Raw genomic sequence first — 20,876 nt, forward strand, 5'->3', positions numbered from 1 at the left:
CTTCTCCATAGCGGCTGTCCCCACACGACAATTGTTTGAAGCCGGCACGGCCAGAGATGACCGCCTTGCACAGGTGAGAAAACTCAGGGAGGGAGTGGCCCCAGTCACTCAACTGGCCGGAGAGACAGCCAGGACTCTCCTCTGGGTCAGAGCTAACGGCATGGTCCCCACTCCTCTGGGTCAGAGCTAATGGCATGGTCCCCAAACTTGCTAGAGCCCCAGGATGAACTGCACAGCTTTTGGAAAGTCTGTGATAGGATCTGAGTCTGTCTTTTCAATGAGCATTTTAGAGGATGCTAAGGATGAGCTGGGTTTGGGAACCACCGTGCAAGGGACCCCCCCACTCCACCCTACTCTAGGAGCCAGAAAGGAATGCAGGCCCAGCAGGCGTGGGGACTGACACAGGTCACTCGGCGATTTAGAGGACAGACCGGGACTTGAACCCAGACCTCTCCCCTGCCCCTTTTCACAGCTCCCTTGCCCTGTGCTGTCTTGCCCGACACGGTGGCCTATTCCTGCCCAGGAGAGGAAGTGTGCAGGAGGACCTACCTGGCTATCAGACATCTGGTAGAGATCCTTGTACGCCATGTAGACTTGGAAGGAATTGACACCTGTTTCAAGATGAAAAAAGAGAACAGAAAAATGCATTAAGAAAAAAGAAGGGTCGGGGCGCCTGGGTGGTGCAGTCGGTTAAGCTTCCGACTTCAGCCAGGTCATGATCTCGCGGTCCGTGAGTTCAAGCCCCGCGTCAGGCTCTGGGCTGATGGCTCGGAGCCTGGAGCCTGCTTCCGATTCTGTGTCTCCCTCTCTCTCTGCCCCTCGCCCGTTCATGCTCTGTCTCTCTCTGTCCCAAAAATAAATAAACGTTGAAAAAAAAATTAAAAAAAAAAAAAAAAAAAAAAAGAAAAAAGAAGGGTGACTCTCCAGTCAATGATCACAGTACAGAGTGCTGACCCCTAGGATAGAGGGCTGCCGCTGGGATTCACAGTGGGGACACCGAACCCAGCCTGGGGGTAAGGGGAGGAGGGTCAAAGGAGGCTTCTAGGAAAGTCACACAGGCTGAATCTGAAGGAGAAGAAGGGGGCGTGGAAGGGAAGGAGGGGGAGGAGGGGGAGAGGTGGGGGAACCATTTGGATTGAGAGGGGTTGTGCATGGGTAAGGACGGTAGGGAGGATGAAAAGACACACGATGTGAAGGTACTAGAAGTGTCCTACAGCGGGATCCAAGGGACCACGAGGGGTTTTTTTAATCCCTTATTTTTTATGTTAAAACCCATAGAACGGAATTCACCATCACCGCCATTGTGAAGTGTGCATTTCAGTGGCGTTGAGTGCATTCAACAGGTTGTGCAACCATCACCACGATCTACCGGAGCGTGTGTTTCTAAAGCAAGAAGTGACATGATCAGGCTTTTTTTTGTCTCAGAAAGACCATGCTGGAAGCGGTGTGGAGGATGGGGGGTGGGTCTGCAGAACAGCAGAGAGAAATGGCAGCTCGTAGGGTGATGGTGAGAGTGAATGGGACAGGTGTGCAGAGACTCTGAGCCTGGACAGGAGCTGCAGGGTCGGGGGAGGATTCGAAAAGGTGGAAACGGCAGGCTTTCCACGTGCCGTGTGGACAGGCCAACAGGGAGCACGGGACGTAGGGGACTCTTCCCTAACACACCTTCCAGTTGCTTGAGGACAGGCACCATGTCTTAAATACGACTTTATTATTTTTTAATGTTTATTTATTTTTTAATACTTTTTTTAATGTTTATTTTTGAGAGAGAGACAGAGCATGAGCGGGACAGGGGCAGAGAGAGAGGGAGACACAGAATCCGAAGACAGGCTCCAGGATTGAGCTGTCAGCACAGAGCCGGATGTGGGGCTCAAACTCACAAAGCATGAGATCACGACCTGAACCCAAGCCGGACGCTTAACAGACTGAGCCACCCAGGCACCTCTTAAATACTATTTTAATTTGCACACCCATAATATGTGCTGTGCAATTACTGCTTGTTCATGGAATCCAGAGGTGTCTGGATAATAGGAGTTGAAGGCAAACCATGAAATGGGATTTAGAATTCCTTTATACTAAATAATGGTGAAGACAAACCAAAAATCTTTCCTTGTGTAGAAAACCCTGGCAACAAAAATTCCTTGTCAAATTATTAGGAAAAATTTAAAGAAAAAGTAATATTCGGAAAGCAACATTAAAAGTATCCGTTTCTGGGGTGCTCAGGTGGCTAAGCATTTGACTCTAGATCTCAGCTCAGGTCACGATCCGAGGGTCATGCGTTCAAGCCCCGTGTTGGGCTCTGGGCTGACAGTGTAGAGTCTGCTTGGGATTCTCTCTCTCCCTCTCTCTCTGCCCCTTCCTCTCTCTCTCAGAGTAAATAAATAAACCTAAAAATATTTTTTTAAATAAAAAATAAGAACAGCCGACACAGTTATTTTTGGGGGGAAGGGTATTATGACGGCAACACAGCCCACGGATCTTCTATTGGGGGGCAACTGGCAAAGCTCTATTTCTTGCCTGAGTAGGGGAGCCTCATAATAATTCATAAAGCCACACTGTTTTTATTTGTGTGGTTTTTCTACTTCTGCTTTACTTTAGGTTCAAAATATTCAAATAAAAGCAAAGAAGCCAAAAACCCCAAAGGGAAAACAGTACTTTCAGAAAATTTAAGAAAAAAAAATGGCTAACTAATAAAGACAAAAAAAATTGATTTTATTTGTAATCAAAGTAATTCAAACTAAAACCTCAGCACCGCACCACATCTTAACATATGGTGCCCAGAGCTAGTGAATGTGCATCGAAATGAGTCCCTCTTACACACCAATTTGCACCTGCTTAAAAAACCAATTAAGCCATGCATATCAAGTAAACGTTCCAGAATATTCGGCTGGATGCTGCCAGTACTAGCAATGAGCCTAAGGAAACACAGTGGGTCCTGGTATTCACAAAACCTCCCAAACTCACAGATGCCATCATTAACAGTTTTTCTCCAAGGAGGCTGCATGAAACACCAGTTCTCAAGGACTGCAGTGAACACTTACTGGACTGTCAACCCATTCATAATCCCTTCCAGTTCTTGGCAACCCCACTCTTACTCTCCCCACCTCATAACCTTGGAGGCAGCCATGTCCATACCACGTGACCACAGACCACAGATGGTAGCCTAGGACTGGGCACCTGGCAGAGGCTGAGCTGAGCCAGGAGGAAGGACAGAGTCCAGTTAAAACCCCCAAACACCTGCTGGTCTCTGAAACAGAGATGCACACCCAAAGGGCGGGCCGCTGCATTCCATCATGGTGAGACAGAAGTAGAGGATGCAGGTCAAGGGTGAGGGGGAACAGAGCTGGCTCAGAGAGAAAAGCACAGAAGAACAGGAGGCAAGACGCCCTTGCAAAGGATGCTTGGATACACATCATTATCCCTAAGGCACATCTGCTCCATTCAACTTAAGCCAAAATCTGGAGGGATTCCGTTGTTTGCAATCAAACACGGGGATGTTGATATCCATACTGGTAAAGAAAACCTGATTCATCAGCAACGAACAGGTTTCTTTACTGCAGGGCTTCCCCCGGATTTTAACATGATAATGTGCATTAAGAATATTCAAGAACAGAATAAACAGGGAGCATTTCCCAAACTTATTGGACCCCAGAAGCCCTTTTTCATGGAATATTTATTTTCTCACTCATCAAATATTTACTGAGTCCTTACTATGCATGAACACCATCCTAGAAGTTAGAGATACAGCTGTGACCCAGGAAGGAAGAAGGATGCCTGCCTACCTTCTACTTGGAATAAGCAATAAGTGAATAAATAAGCAAGGGCGTTTCATGCAGAGATGGGTGCTAGGAAGAAATTAAACAGGCTGATAAATTTTTTAAAGTTTCACAAAGTTCTGCAGTGACTCTGCCTCTCCCCACTCCTTGAATGCGGGCTGGTTTGGAGATGTGTGCCAACCAATGGTCTGAAGCAGAAGTGACGCCATATTGGCTCCAAGCCTCGCCTTGGGGCTTCCGGCTCACTTTGGAGCCTCATGTGAAGGGTCCTGGGAGAGCCTGTGGGAGGACAGGTCATGGAGATGTATGTGTTGCTTATCCATTCACCCATCGATGGACATTTGGTTTGCTTCCACCTTTCGCCTATTGTGTACAATGCTGTACAACTCTCTTCAAATCCCTGCCTTCAATTTTTCCCGATAAATACCCAGAACTAGAGCTGCTAGACTGTAGGGTGGCTCTAGCTTAATTTCTTGAGGAACCTCCATACTGCTTTCCAAAGTGGCTGCACCATTTTGCCTTCCCACCGATGGTACCCAAGGCTTCCCATCTCCCCACAGCCTTGTCAACACTTGTTCTTTTCGGATATTTTGATAACACCCCTTCCATGGGGTGTAAGGTGGTATCTAGATGTTGGAGTGGTTTGTTCTAAAAACAAAGGCTACCTGATACAGAAATCAGTGCCTGGAGGTCGGGTGCTGCAGTGGCCAAAACCTAAAACATGTGGCCGTGGCCTTGGGACTGGGGAGTGAGTGGAGGTCAGAACAGTCCCAAGGAAACTGTAGGCAAAGGCTGGGGGAAAATACCCAACAAACTGTTAGTGGAGGGTGGGAAAGGGGCCCTTCATCCTAGGTAGTGGCAACACGATGGGAAAAACCATGACGAGTAACTTGGAGGAAAATCTACCCAGAGAACTTGCGGGTCTGCCTAAAATGATTTCCATGAAGAACATAGCAAGTGCCAGTTGGTTTCTCTAAGCTACATGTGATGAAGCACCAGAAGACACACATCAAAATGGACCTGAGGGGCAAGGATCAGGTTAGTTTGCAAGCGAAATTCAGTGAACACACAGGACGACTTCTTCTCTCTACTCTTGCCAATCTGCAAATAGTTCTCAAAGTGAAAAATGACCTCAAGTGTAAGATTCAATCAAGGGTATACCCAGAACTCTTTGTTAAGACCTCATAGAAACCCAAGGTGGTGCCCAGTAAACTTCTTTGGCCAGACAAAGGGCTTCAAAAAAATTTTTTTTTGAAAAAAAATTTTAAGTTTTATTTATTTATTTAGAGAAGGTGAGAGAGAGAGAGAGGGAGGGAGAGGGCATGAGCAGGGGAGGGGCAGAGAGAGGGAAAGAGAAAATCCCAACCAGGCTCTGCACCATCAGCACAGAGCCCGACGTGGGACTCAAACTCACGAACTGTGAGATCATGACCGGAGTTGAAACCAGGAGTCGAACATTTAACCGACTGAGCCACCCAGGTGCCCCAGGGCTTCTAAGAATCTTATAAGTATCATCACATAGCACACTGACAGTCACCTAAAGTAGAAAGAAGCCCGTCTCAAAAAAAGATTTGTCCGTGGGGTGCCTGGGTGGCTCAGTTGATTGAGCATCCGACTCTTGATTTCAGCTCAGGTCGCGATCTCACAGTTCGTGAGTTTGAGCCCGACGTCAGGCTCTGTGCTGACAATGCAGAGCCTGCATGGGATTCTTTCTCTCCTTTGTCTCTGCCCCTCCTCTACTCACACATGCACACATGTATGGGGGCGCTCTCTCAAAATACATACATTAAAAAAAAATTTGTCCATTGGAGTGTCCATTTGTCCAATGGAGTGAACTACAATGTGACCATTGGAAACCCACAATTGTTTTTAAGAAAAGTATACCCTCTGTGACTAAAAGAGACTGAGCCTGTTCAAAATGAACTTTCCATGGGTAGGGAAAAGGCTGAGAAAGGTACTTTGCTGCAAACATGGGCCACTTTTATGGAAAGCAAACTATATCTCTAAGGGTCTGGCCAAGAGTCCAGAGGGTAGAGCCTGAGCTATGCAAGCAATGGCCTAGGGCAGGGGACAGGAAGCTTTTCCGTAAAGGGTCAGATAGTAAATGTTTTAGGCTTTGTGGGCCATATATAGTCTCTGCCACAAATTCTTCTTTGTTTCCTTGTTGCTGTTTGGATTTTGTTTTGAAAAACCCTTAAGAATGTGAAATTCCTAGTTGATAGGCTGCATAGAAACCTAGAAACAGGCCACGGGCCATATTTGGCCCACAGATTGTAGAGTCTGCCAGCCCCTGAACTTGGGCACCACTCCCAAGGAGAAGGACTGGCCTGGATGAAGGAACGTTCTCTACCCCCAGAAAAGGTCTTCCCAGCAATGTGTCCGGCTGGATTCCAGTCCTGTGGAGTTATGACCATGTGCCACTCGTCTTGTCTCTTTTCAAATGGACTGTTTATCGTGGTTGTCCTGTCTGTGCCCCACCATCGGATGTGAGGTGTACGGGGAGGGGAGGCACAGAACTTACCTCTTAGGCTCACAGGTCTTTGGATCAAGAGAAGTCATACCCAAGGAACCTCATCCACATCCTACATACATGCTCATAATGAGATACTGGACTCTGAGCTTGATGCCATAACTGGAGGGAAATTTTGAGATGGCTGGATGGAGTTGAGAGTATTTTGAACGAATGAAGGAGAACTGCACTAATTATGGCCAGATGAGACACAATTTAGATTAAAATGGCGACGAATTGTTCCAAGTTCATCTCATCAGTGGAGTAGTCTTTTTTTCCCATCCCTTGAATCTGGGATACTCTTGCGACTCAACTTGACCAACAGGATGCAATGGACATGATGTTGGGTGAGTTCTAAGCTTAATCCTCAGGAAGGCTTCCAGCTTCTACGTTCACCTGTTGGAACACTGCCACCAAGTGAAGAGGTCCCAGAGAGCCCATGAGAGGACAAGGGATCATGTGTGGAGCATTCCCCCACCCCCCTTCCCACAGCCATTCCAGCTGAGGCCCAAATGTCTGAGTGAGCCCAGACAGGATCAGTAGAGAAACTGTTCAACTGAGCCCAGCTGTGGTTGTCAACCAACAGAATCAGAAGGTAATTAATGATTGTTGTTTTAAGTCTTAGGTTTGAAGTGGTTTGTTACACAGCAAAAGCTAGCTGATACACAGGGCAATGTGACAAAGAGACAATGAAGTGCTCGCAGAAAGATCCAGGAGGTTCATACCAATAGTGGAATGACACCATTGCCCATGCACTGCTGTTCTTAGAAAATAACCAAGTGACACAGGCTAAACACCTGACCTAAGTGACACAGCCTAGCACCTAGCCAATATGAGTTCCTCTCTTCTTTACTGGGCTCGATTTTTTTTTCCTCTTCTTTTCAATGGTTTCTGCATTAAAGTTTCTATTTTGAGACTGAAATGCTGCTGACATCCAACAAAGCCAGTAAGTGCTATTAATAGGGGTCTGTGGCTTAGAAAACACAGGCAGGACTTCCCTGTCAGTGGTTTATAAAAAATTCCATCCCAAGGGAAGCCATTCTCCCTTGCCAAGTCTACACAGCATGCTGGCACCACCGTTTTCTAGAATAACTTCTTGTATTTTGAGATTTCTAAAATAAGCCGTAAGTTGCTTGATCGAAAGATGGATTCAAGTGCTGAAACACGACTTTCATATCCCACGGGCTGAGCCTGTCCTTGGGAGACACACGGTGAACCTGTTCTCTTGGCAGCCTGAATAGAGTGAAAAAAGCACTTGGCCAGAAGGAGGTCAGGGGCTGGACAGCAGCTGTGAGGAGTTGCACCTGTGCCCCGGACAAGGGCTCCCAGCAAAGGGAGCACCCAAGGGGGCTAACTCCAGCCTGAGCCCCAGCTGCCAAGCCTGTGCCTTGAGACAAGGGCACGTTCTCCCAGTGGACCACCCCAAGAGGGTGCCAAAGACACCAGAAGCGCCAGCAGAGCTCTGTCAGAGACAACGGAGTCCAAGCGCTAGCTGCTGTGTGACACTCGGGAGGCGACTACACCTCTCTGAGCTCAGGTTCCATTTCTAAAAACAGGCAGACTGAACTGCAGGAGCTCTAAATTGATCTCCCATCCTGAAAATTTCCTGTGCTTGATTCTGCAGTCCAGTGATGATGACCCTCGAGATTCCTGAGCAAGCCCTCTGACTTAGAGAGCAAGGTGCTAAAATGCTGTAGGAAAGGACGCCAGGCATGTTCCTCCCTCCCTCCCTCTCCTCCTCCCCTAACTCATTCATTCATGCAGTAAGTATGGACTGAGAACTTACTCTATGCAGGTGTGTGCTAAACACTTGGGGTACAGAAGTTCGCCAGAGCGTCTCTCAGGAACTCTGTCAGCTCCCCAATATTTGCTGCACCTCTCCGATGTGCAGGCACCCGAGGAAAAGCCCTTCAAAGCCACGTGAGCACCTTGGAACTTATCCTGGGGACACTGTGGGGCCACTGCAGGCATCCACACTAATTACTTTTTTCAATCCCACTTGTATGGCTGGGGGAAGAATGCACTGGAGGGGTAGGACTGGGGACAGAGACCGAGGAGGAATATCTGGAGGAGACACAGTCAGCCCCGCATCAGGGAAGGGACGGGGGGGTGGAGACCCACAGTCAGATCTGTGGATCCAGTGACGGATGGGGAAGGAAGAGCGAAGGGCACATTGGGAATGATCGTTGACAGGGGTCTCCAGGTTTCTGCCTTGAGCGAATGGCCGGACAGGGGTCCCCTTGTGAGGCCCCGACTAACAGGCAGTAGGGTTCACCGGAACCCCTGATGGGTTTGGGAGAACCTGGTAAGTCGAGCCCCATGTGGGCATCTAGAGAGCTATGTTCTGTGTGAGTCTGGGCCAGGGTCACGGCGGATGGGTGACCCTGGCCATAAGACACTATGGAAGCTGAGGGGCCCCTCAGGCAGGGGGGCCTGGACTGGAGCCCTGAGGTCACCACCATTCACTGAGCACCTTGGGAAGGAGAAGGAAGACCAGGCGGGGCTGGGCAGGGCTTAGAGAGGATCCCACCTGTGTTTTGATGGGGCTGCAGGTGCACAGAGGAGGCAGGAGGGCTTCAGCCAAGGCCCCTGATGGTGCTGCTTGCCTTGGGGATAAGAAGGAATCTGTGCACTTAGGAGCCCTGATAGCGATATCCTTCATAACCCGTCCACCCAATGTCAGACACAGGACTGGCCAACAGGAAGGAAAAAGCAAGAATAGTTGCCCCTGGCAGGGGCCAGCTTCTACAGAGGACCGGGGAATTCTTGTTTCCCTCCAGGCCCTTTGGTCCTAGCAACCCCTACAGCCTGTCTGTGGTTAACCCTCTGGGCCCCAAAGGAGGGCATCTTCACTGGCTCACCCATCCTGGAGCAGAGGGTTCCAGTCCTGGGGTCTCCTTCAGGGGATGTGAGGTGCAGCCTGTGACCTGTCTGAGGGCCCAGGGGTCTTAGGGGGCTGGTGGTCCTTTGGGTGATTCCTAAAACCCTGACACAGGGTGGACGCAGGGCAGGCCCTGGGCAGTCATCCAGCCAGTGGCCCAACCCTGCTTTGCATCAGAATACCTGAGCTTTGCAAACCCTCCCTCTGGGAATTCAGGTTCAGCGGGGCCTGGGGCCGGGCTCCAGCAGCCCAGGAGAAGAACTGGTGATTTAATCCAAGTGCCTCCAGCTCCCGATGAGACAACCGAGCAGGGGGCCACTGTGTGCCAGCCTTGGCCTGGGAACAGAGATGAGAAAAACCAACCTCTTCCTGAGTCATCACGGTCCAGAGGGCAGTGAGAGCCCTGAGCCCCACAGCCTTGCTGGAGAAGCCCCCTCTGGGGCTGTGGGGGCTCCAAGGGGACCCCATCCTGGAGTGCAGAGCAAGCAGGAAAGGCTTCTAGAAGGTGTGGGTGCTTGAGCCCCTCCAGGAAGATGAGTGTTCACCACTGAACACTGGTGTGGGACCTCCCTGCATGCCTCAGTTGCACCAAGATTAGGCAGCCCGGGGGCCACCAAATGATGAATGAGGCTGAAGGCCCCCAGGGCATTGGGTAAGCATCAAGGATCCTGCCTGAGGGACCACAGTGCCCCAGGTTCCCGGGGAGGGGGAGATGGGTGGTGGGGGTAAAGCCCCAGAGACAGCATGCTACTTCTTGCCCAAAGCCCTTCCACTGAGGTCACTGCCTCTGTGGGTGGCTGCAAGACACCAGCCCTTGTCACTGCATCCGCTGCTCTGGCAGAGCCTGCCAGGTGTGGACACGGGCCCCTGGCTCTGGCAGCGCTTCCTCCTCCTTCACTAGGGCAGACTGGGGTAGGACCTCTCTCCACAGAGAGCACCCCATGGGGACCATCAAGAGACATGCCGGGTTCGATGCCTGATGCCTGGCTTCCGGGTGGACTGAGGAGCTCACCATCCGTGGTACCTCAAGCAAAGCAATCCCTACCATGCACGGCCTACCTCTGAGGTTGCTACGACAACCAAGACCTCCATCAGGGTGGAGAATTAACACCGAGCTCAGGTTGTGGTGCCAGGTACCAGGGCCCTGGATGAGGGGCCGCCGAGCAACCACAGAGAGCTCAGCTGGGGGACTTGTCCAGCATCACGCAGCCAGGAGGCGGAAGGGCAGGATTTGAACCCGGGCGGTCCACCTGCTGGGACAGTCCCACACCTGCTGCTTCGTATAAGGCACGTGACACTTACAAGCCATTTCCACGGGCGCTCGTGGGAGGGAGAGTCCTAACGCTGCCCAGTGTTAGAAAACGAAACAAAGTTAGGGACAGAGCCAGTGACCTGCCCACCTGCTGCAGGTGGCCCAGCTCGTCCCGGAAACCACCGCCTCCACCGTCGTCTCCCACCCCAACACCAACAGCCCCACACAGACACAGGGTGGAGAGCACCCAGTGTCTGCTTCCAGCTCCTCGCCCTATAAAATATCTACACAGGTAAGCATGGGTATCTTCACAAACATGTTTTCCCAGAACACTGAAACACCAAACAATTGCAAACAGGCAGCAGCAGGTGCCGTCAGGAGCCCCAAGAGCCCTCTTCGGAATGAAGGACTTCTTCCCCGCTCCCCAGCCCCGGCTGCTGGGCGAGCTGCCGGCAGATGGCCGTCAGCTGTCAGTCCTGTTTGTACCACCCTCCATGCACAGAGCAGCCTAGCTCAAGGTCATGCCCCATCCCAGAGGGGCCACACCCAATGCCGAGCTGGTGGGAGGTGTGAAGTCCCCACGCCCTTGGCGTCCTCGGGATCCATCTGAAGGGCGTCAGGTCTCAGAGCTCCCTGCAGCCAATCCTGTTTCCTGGGCTTCGCTCACAGGGGTGGATCCTGGATTCGCCCTGTGGGAGGCAAAATAACGGCCCCCCCCAAAGACTGGACGTCCACACCCTAATCCCCAGGAACTATGACTGTGTTCCCTTCCCAACAAAGGGAAACTGCAGGTAAGATTAAATTAAGGACCTTGAGATAAAAGATCATTCTGTATCACCTGAGTGGGCCCAGTATGATCACCAGGGTCCTTTTTAGTGAAAGAAGGAAGGGAGAGGTTGGAGCCAATGAGGGGGGAGGGAGGCAGTAGCTGGAAGGATGCAGGGCCAGGGGCCAAGGCACTTGGGCAGCCTGTAGGGGCTGGAAAAGGTAAGGAAGGGGCGCCTGGGTGGCTCAATCGGTTGTGTCCAACTTCCGCTCAGGTCATGATCTCGCGGTCCGTGAGTTCAAGCCCCGTGAAGGGCTCTGTGCTGACAGCTCCGAGCCTGGAGGCTGCTACGGATTCTGTGTCTCCCTCTCTCTCTGCCCCTCTCCTGATCGCATTCTCTCTCTCTCTCTCTCTCTCTCTGTCTCACAAATAAATAAATAAACAAACATTAAGAAATATTTTTCTAAAAAAGGCAAGGAAGTGTTCTCCCCGGGCCTCCAGAAGGAGCCCACCCTGCCAGTACCTTGTCTTGAACCTTAAAGCCTACTTCAGACTTCCGGCCTCCAGAGGTGCCATCTGGGTTGTTTTAAACCACAGGTTGCTAGAGTTTGTTATAACAGCAACATGAAACTAATCCACACTCGCTTCCTACAGGCCATCCTCTGCCTCAGAGTCGGCTCCCTGCGAGCCCTGACAACACGATTTTTTAAAATTCTCCACTAGGGAGTAGATTAACCCAGTACCTCCATAAAATGGAATACTCTTAGGAGAAACGATGGAATGATGATAAAAGAAATAACTAATAATACAGAATCAAACCAGGGGCCAGCACTCCTCTAAGTATGTATAGCCTCTCGTTGGACTTTCAAAACAACCTCGTTGTTACCTCTATTCTCCAGACGGGGAAACTGAGGCACAGAGAGGTTGAAGGATTGGCCTAAGGTCACACAGCCGCTAAGCGGAGGGGCCTGGTTGCCCATGACATTTATTGAGGAAAAAAGCATACTGCAGGGGCACCTGGGTGGCTCAGTCAGTTAAGTGTCTGACTCTTGATATTGGCTCAGGTCATGATCTCGTGGTTTGTGGATTCAAGCCCCTAGTCGGGCTCCATGCACACAGTGCAGGGCCTGCTTGGGATTCTCTGTCTCTGTCTCTCTCTGTCTCTCTCTCTCTCTCAAATTAAATAAATAAAAACCTAAAAGAATGAAAAATATTCTTTAAAAGAGCATACTGCAGGGGCGCCTGGGTGGCTCAGTCAGTTAAGCGTGCGACTTCAGCTCAGGTCATGATCTCACGGTTCACAGGTTCGAGCCCTGCGTCGGGCTCTGTGCTGACAGCTCAGCCCTGCTCTCTCTCTCTCAAAAATAAATAAACATTTAAAAAAAATTTTTAAAAAGCATCCTGCAGATTATGCATATTACAGTTCCACTTAAGTAAAAATTATGGCTATGTGAGCATGTACCTCACAAATACACAAATAGGAAAAACGCCTGGGAAGACAAACACCAAATTACCACTTTTTATGTGAGACACTTCCATACTGTTTCTCAATAAATGCGCATTAGTTCTTTTGTTTTCATTTATTTAATGTTTATTTATTTTCGAGACAGAGACAGAGCACGAGCAGGGGAAGGGCAGAGACAGAGGGAGACACAGGATCGGAAGCAGGTTCCAGGCTCTGAGCTGTCAGCACAGAGCCCGACGCGGGGCTCGAAACCACAAACCATGAGATCACGACCTGAGCCGAAGTCGGACACCTAACCAACTGAGCCACCCAGACGTCCCTCCCTGTTTTGTTTTTTTAATGTTTATTTATTTCTGAGACAGAGAGAGACAGAGCATGAGCGGGGCAGGGCCAGAGAGAGAGGAAGACACAGAATCCAAAGCAGGCTCCAGGCTCTGAGCTGTCAGCACAGAGCCCGACACAGGGCTCGAACCCACGAACCGTGAGATCGTGACCTGAGCCGAAGTCGGACGCTCAACCGACTGAGCCACCCAGGCACCCTACGTGCACTAGCTCTTAAACTTAAATCAATAAAAAAACATTACACAATACGAGTTAGACACTTAAAACCAGGAATGCACCGAAAAACCTCCACAAGCCATTTCCTTACAAGTGTCCGGTCAAGGGGAGAAAATTCTCTGCCCTCCTCCAGGACAATGCGATAAATACGACCCCACAAAGTCCCCTCCCTGTGGCATTCTCTTGTGACAGCTTTGTGACCTCAATGTCCCCCCTGTCCCCTCTGCACATCCCCATTGGGTCAGGCTCTGCTAAAACTGATACGATGAGCCCCATGGGGAGAGTGGAAAATTGCTCAGGACTTAACACGAGGTGAGGAAGGCAAGGTACAGAATTGTAAATTCCCTTGGATTGCGATGCCCAAAACAAGAGTGTGATTCACAGTCACCGCAAGGAAGGGATATCGCCTTCTTGATGTGGAGAACTCAGACCCAGAAAACCCAAACTTGGAAGTAGGCAAAGAATACAGTCGGACATTCACAACGAGGATGCAAAATGTCTGACATAATTAATGATAAAAAAAAACAAAAACTGCAGCGTATGCTGATAGACTGGATTTGCCTCATCAAATTTACAAGGATTTTGTAGAAGTAACGCCCCACGGTGCACACGTGCAAGGAGCCAGAGACACGGGGATCGTGGGCATGCAAGCGTGTGCATCCTCCAGGAAAGCAATTTGGCTGCAAGTGTCACAATCTTGAAAAGCGTTAACACCTTGACCTTGTAATTCCACCTCTGGAAATCGAAGGAAGCAATTAGAAATGCAAACACATGTTTGTAGACAAAGATGTTCACCGTAACACCATTTACAGTAAAGCAGACAGAAAACCTAAGTGCCCGATAAAAAGAAAATAAGCAAATTAACCATTACGTGCTACATTACAAGCCATTAAAAAGTTATTAATGAAAACTAATGATTAGTCATAAAATGTTAAGTGAAAATAGAAGGATCTCGAATAACTGCCGTCGTATAACTATATAAGGAGGAAATCGTCTAAATAGACAGGGAATGGAAAGCAATACTCCTTAACGTTAATGTAGGTGGTGGGGGCGGGGGGTATGGCCAGAAGAAAAACATTTTTTCCTTCTCTTTATTTCCTGACTCTTTTGTATTGTGGAGAATATACTCTTATAATGAGAAAACACAGCATCTCTATCTTAAACATTGAAAACACCCTCTAGGTCTCCTTGAAGCATCTCATTCATTTGAGGGTGCCTCTTCAGAAAGCATCCAGAACAGTCCCTCTCCAGACAGACCACTCCTGTCCTGGTTCATTCTGTTCTCTTGTTTTGCTTCATGTATCTGCAATTTAAGTCATCTCAACACGATGCACACTGTAGTGTCTACACTGTGCAGGGCCACCCGGTGTGAGTGAGTCCAAACAGAGGGGAAACGGCCTGGGATACAGAGTTGGATAGAGACGATCCCCCCACTCATAGAGCTCAGGGTGTAACAGACGAGCCAAAGAACCAGTGTCCCATAGTCCAAGTACGATGGAGAGGGGAGAGCCAAAAAAGGGGAAACTGGAGAAGGTGCTAGTTGAGCTCGGGAAGCAGAGTAGAAGAAAGGGCCATCCTGGTAGGGGGTTCAGTGCGCGCACAGGTCCAGTGGTCAAGCAGGTTTCAGGGGACGGCATCCAGGATAACAAGTACCCCAGATACGTTTAGGCAGAGAAAGAGAAAGGGGACTAGATCAGCGAGGGCCCTGCGTGCCAGGCTAAGGAAATGAGGCTTGCTTCTGTGAACAGGGGGATACCTCCCAAGGACTCGAAGGAGAAGAGGACAGACCCCTTATAGAGGATCCCGTTTTTGCATTGTTTATGCGACAGTGTGCAGCACATAGCTGGGCTCCCCGCAGACGCAGATAAAGGGATTTTTCACTTCACATAATCAGACCCGCCAAAGAACCAGAAATTCCAGAACTGCGCCCCCATTCTGAGACTTTAACTGACCTTTGTCCTGCACCAGCACCTCCAACTCCTCCCGGACGCCATCGTACCAGCTCGTGATGTCCACATGGAGGGAATAGTCGCAGCAGGACTTGGTGTCAGCTGCTTCGTGCCATTTCTCGAAGGAGGTCAGCAGGCTAGACCCAGGTTCAGGGACAACATGGTCAACTGTGAAAGAACGGTACTTGTCACATTCCAAGATGTTTAGGACCCAAGATGTCCCAATGGTAGGCTCTAATAGCCTCTTCACCCCATCACCACCATCACCTTAATCATCACCCCCACTTCCATCACCAAGATCAACATCCTCATCATCACAACCCTCTTCATCATCATCGTCAACATTGCCATCAATGTCACCATGACTACCATAACCATCAGCAGTGGCATGGTCACCACCATTGTCATTGTCATCTTCGGCAGCAGCAACAGTATCACAACTATTTGTTGAATGCTTACGATGCCTCAGATACTGCCACAAGGCCTAAAATTATCACATTTAATCCTCTCAACCACCCCACGAAGTGAATATTAGCATCTCCGTTGCAGATGAAGAAACTGAGGCTCAAAGAGGGCAAGGAACTTGTCTAACATCACACAACTAGTTAAGTAGTAGGAAGATCCCCAGAGTCTCGTCTGCTGCAGTCTGAACCTTTCCCCTACCCCATGCTGCCATAGATGAAAAGTGAAAAAGACTTTAGAGACTAAAAGAATGTTAATTTCATCACCCTTTTTCAAATAAAATCTTAAATGTAAAGCAAATGAAAGGGGAGACGCCTAAATTTAAGCCTCACTTGGCTTTGTATATCCCTCTAGCTACTGCCCTATCTCCCTAACATCCACCCTTTACAGCCAGACACCTATAAAGAGAGGTCCCTATTCTCCCACTCACTCCTCCACCCACCTAAAGCATTGGCCTTTGCTAATTCAATCTCCATGTCTCTGGATTTAATGGAAACATCCAATCCTGACTCCACTGGCCCTCTCAGGGCACAGTGAATCACTCCCTCCTCTTGGTTTCCATGACAACATGGCTTGCTGGCTTTTATTCTACTTCTGTGGCCATTTTTCCTCAGGCTCCTTGTAGAATTTTCTGCCTCTCCTTGGCCATTAAATGGTCGAATTCCTCATGGCTTGGTCCTGGAATGTTTCCTTCAATGTAGCTAATTATTAAAATGTACCACTCCAGCTTAGCTGCAGAACTCTGAAACCAGCTATTTCCCCGACCTCTCCACCAGCAAAACTCAAAAGCTCCTCCAGATTCAAATGTCCCAAACCTTATGCAACATCATTACCCCTTGCAAATCTGGTCCCCCATCACCTCCTTAGCTGTGCAGATACCACCTTAGTTCCATACCTAGGATCGAAGGGGTCATTCTTGACACTTCCTTTCTCTCAGATACCCCCACGTCCGACCCATCACCAAGTGCTTAGATTTCCCTCCTACGTATCCCTGGAGCTGTCCACCTCTGTCCACTCCATGGCCACACCCCTAATCCTAGCCACCCTCTTCTCTCAGTGAGCTACTGTGATCCCACCGGTCCAGCCACATCTGATCTAGGCCACTCTATTATGGTCTCTTTAAAACCCAAAGCAGATCAGCAGATCACATCACTCTTTGCTTAAAATCCTTCGACAGCTGCTCATTGCCCATATGAAAAAGTCCAACATTCTTACCTCAGCCATTGAGGCTCAGCACCACCCTCACCTTCCAGTCTTATCTCACAGGACTCTATCCCTAAGTCTCTGCATTCATGCCTCACGGGTCTCTTAAATGCAAACTGTGTTCTCCCATCACGGGGTGTTTGCACATGTCGTTCCCTCTTCCTGGGGCTCTGGTCCCCTCCACCTTCTTCACCCAGTTAATTCATACTCATCCTCCAGATCCCTGCATGAATGCCACTTCTTCAGGGAAGCCTTCCTTGAATGCTTTGCCCCTCAGTTCAGAGTTCTGTGCACCTTTCTGTTGTAGCCCAAGTCACAGACTATAGACATGGATATATAGTCATATATGATTTGTAACCCCCCCAAGCCTGCAACCACTGGAGAACTAGCACCATGCCTGCTTTTTCCATCCTTTCCCTCAACACCTAGCACTGTGCCTGGCACAGAGCAACCCTCAATAAGGATCAGCTGAATGAAAAAATGGGGTGGGGACTCAGAACCTCACTGCCCCTCACACTCCTCTTACTATGGTCCTCCTGGTGTTGTCACAGGTTCTTGGAGTTCCATAAAACACACTGTGAAAACCACCCTATTACAGACGGGGAGGAGGAGACCCAAAGAATGGGCCAGGGGCCTTCCCAAGAGTCTCAAAGCTCATGATGGGAAAAGAGCAAAGGGGGACTCTGGAGATCCTGACTCCTCATCTGGGGCTCTGTCCTCTACTCCACACAGGTCACCTGAGCCTGGAACTTCCATCTCCACCTCTCAGAACCATCCGAGCTCATATTTCCAAGTACTTATCATGTGTCATGCACTACGCTCAGTAACCTCATGTATGTCTCCCAGCAATACTATGGTGGGGGGTGGGGGGGTGGGGAGGCTCTTATTATACAGCTCATCCTATAGGGCACCTGGGTGGCTCAGTCAGTTAGGCGTCCGACTTTGGCTCAGGTCATGATCTCGCTGCTCGTGGGTTCGAGCCCCACCCACGATGGCCAGCTCTAGCCCACAATGTACTTCCAAAGGGGTTTGTTGGAGGAAGAGAGATGGGCAGGGTTGTGGCCAGTTTGGTGATGAGCTGCCTGGATACAGAGAGCCTACCAGTTGAAAGAACACTGAAAATCAGCTTAATTAAGATCATTTACTAAGGGGCGCTGGGTAGCTCAGTAGGTTAAACAACTGGCTCTTGATTTCGGCTCGGGTCATGATCTAACGATTCGTGAGATTGAGCCCTATGTCAGGCTCTATGCTGACAGCACGGAGCCTGCTTGGGATTCTCTCTCTCTCTTTCTCTCCGTCCCTCCCCAACTCATGCTCACTTTCCGCCCCCCCTCTCAAAATAAATAAATATTTTTAAAAACCATTTATTAAAATGGAATCCAAGAAACAAAAGCTACTTAAAAAAATATAGGGGACTGAAAAGTGCAGTAGAGGAAGAATCTAGCCTCCAAAGAAACCACTGAGGTACATGGCATTATTTGTTCACAATTCTTCCTCCGCTCCCCACCTTCCCCATGGCTCGTGGTGGGCAGAGTGAGATCCCAGTGACTTTGGGCTTGGCCATGTGACTTGCTTTGGCCAACAGAACTTCTGTGTGTAAGTGAAGACATAAGGTGGTAAGAGGAGTGACAAGTTCCTGCCAGACCCTTCTTGCACTTCTGCCATCTGCCAGGAGAAGGGCACAGTTGAGGTGGCCGTTGGTTCCAGGATGGGGGATCCATGGTGTCCCTGAGAACCCAACCCACAGCCTGAAGCAGACCCACTCCAGTCCTCTCCCTGGGCCCTCAGATCCTTGACCAAGAAAAACAAGTGATGCTTGAAGTTTGGGACTGTTTGTCATACAGCATTATCACAGCATTACAGCATCGATACTGACTAGTACAACCTGCTCCCCACTGTGTAACGTCCAGCAACTTATTTTATCTTTGTGAGCCTCTAGTTCTCCATCTTTCATAGTAACACCTACATGACTGGTTCCCAAACTTTAGCCATGTGCACACCAGGTTCAGGAACTTTTGGCTTTGTCTGCCTATAATCCGTATCATTCTTCCCTTGATACTTTTCTTTAAATCAGTCCACAGTTCCTAGAAATTTAAACGTTCATTTTAATCGCACAAGAAACAATAGTACCCACAATGTGCCAGTCATCTCATTTCAAATGCATTAAAATACTTTAAACTTTTAAATGTCTATTGCCTATAAAATTATCGGTGTATTACCAGTGGCACACATAATATATTGGCCTTTATGGAAGGGTTGTGGTGAGTTATATTAAATGGTCCCCTGAGCAAAGTGCCTGTATCTATATTGAGTGTTGTGGTGTTGCTGATGCTGCTGGTGACATAGAACAGAAGTCACATGTGCCCAAGGCAGGGGTGCAACTCACTGATCATGGTGGTCCCGCCTGCCAGTGCTGCCTTGGTCCCTTGGAAGAAGTCATCAGCAGTTGTCATCCCCTGGGAGGGCTTCTGCAGGTACGTGTTGACATCGATACCTCCGGGAATCACCATCCGCCCATTGGCTTCAATGGTCTTCACTCCACCAGGAACTATTAAGTTCTCTCCTATTTGTCTGGAAACAACAGAAACGGCCTTGGGTTCTTAAGAGAAAAACAAAACGGCAGTCAACTGTGTGGTGTCAGTTCCACTGGGTAAACATTTCTGAGCCAGGTCCTATGCAGGGCACTGGGTAGACAGAGAAAGCTCGGGCAGGGTTCCTGCCCTCGAGGGGCTCATGGCCTGAGGAAGGGGAGAGGCATGTGGGCAGGTGGCTACAATCCAGGACAGCAGAGGGGTGGAGGGTATAAGGTGGGCTGCTTTACCAGCCCGGGTATCTGGGGAGGCTTACGGGGGTTGGTGTCAAAGGGTTCTCAGAACAGCCTGTCCCTCCAGAGTACTTCAGGGAGTACTTTGTCAACCACTTCAGGGAAACAGAGGACAGTGACTGCAGGAGTAAAGTCCCCTTAGCTCTGCAAACTTTGACAGTGCTATGGGCTGAAGTGTGACCCTCCCAAAAGCTGAATGTTGAAGCCCTACCCAAGGACCTCAGAAGGTAACAGTATTTGAAGACTGGGCCTTCACAAAGGCAATTAAGGTAAAATGAGGCTATTAGGGCGGGCCCTAATCCAACAGTGTCTTTGTAAGATTGGTTGGTGTCGTTGCTAGAAGACAAGGTCAGGACATAGACCCGTATAGAGGATTGATCATGTGAGAACACGGGGAGAAGACAGCTGTCTACACGCCACGGAGAGAGGCCTCAAAGAAACCCACCTGCTGACATTCTGACCTCAGACTTCCAGCCTCCAGACCCATGAAAAAATAGATGTCTGCTGTTTAAACTGCCCCGTATGGGGGGCTTTGTTATGGCACCTGTGGCTAGCTAATACAGACAAGCAACCAGGATTTTCATTTTCACTCTCAGGAGCACTGACCTCAGGGAAGCTGCTGGACTCCCCAGTACCCACAAGAAAAATCCACTAACAGGGTAAAACCTGCCTGGGGGGAATCACACTGGGGATGGCAGGGTTTCTCTGCACACACTGACCATCACCTCTGTTCCCAAATGCACCAGGTGCCTGCAAACTCTCTCCAGAAAGAAGGAAAATTCCAAAGGCTGGAAGAAGAGAGAAGAGCCCAAGATATTCGAAGCCTTGCCCCTGTGGTGGCAGCTGTGTTTCACCTGCTGGAACCAGAGTCAGGAGACATGGGGGGCAGAGGGGAGGCTCAGCCAGCACCAGGATAGATACAACAGCCTCCAAGGTCAACGCCTGGTGAAGACCACTAGATCTGAACATGAGCGATTTTTATTAAAAAAAAAATACAGGGGTGCCTGGGTGGCTCAGTTGGTTGAGCATCCGACTTCGACTCAGGTCATGATCTCGCGGTTGGTGGGTTTGAGCCCCGCGTCGGGCTCTGTGCTAACCGCTGAGTGCCTGGCGCCTGCTTCGGATTCTGTGGCTCCCTCTCTCTCTGTCCCTCCCCCACTCATTCTCTCTCTCTCTCAAAAATAAATAAACATTAAAAAAAAATTTTTTTTAATACAGTTGTTCTGAGCTC

General features: G+C 49.5%; 1 protein-coding gene across 2 annotated transcripts in view; it reads right to left on the bottom strand.

Moving 5' to 3' along the window:
* Positions 1-20,876, bottom strand: part of CRMP1 (collapsin response mediator protein 1) — a 77,419-nt gene that overhangs the window by 27,182 nt on the left and 29,361 nt on the right. For both annotated transcript variants that reach the window (XM_030314232.1, XM_030314235.1), the window contains exons 3-5: positions 19,208-19,392; positions 15,160-15,324; positions 550-611 (exon numbers count right to left, since the gene is read on the bottom strand). In XM_030314232.1, coding sequence (XP_030170092.1) covers positions 550-611; positions 15,160-15,324; positions 19,208-19,392 — 412 coding nt within the window. The remainder of the gene's footprint in view (positions 1-549; positions 612-15,159; positions 15,325-19,207; positions 19,393-20,876) is intronic.

The sequence above is a fragment of the Lynx canadensis genome, chromosome B1, assembly GCF_007474595.2.
Source record: "Lynx canadensis isolate LIC74 chromosome B1, mLynCan4.pri.v2, whole genome shotgun sequence".
Lineage (NCBI taxonomy): Eukaryota > Metazoa > Chordata > Mammalia > Carnivora > Felidae > Lynx > Lynx canadensis.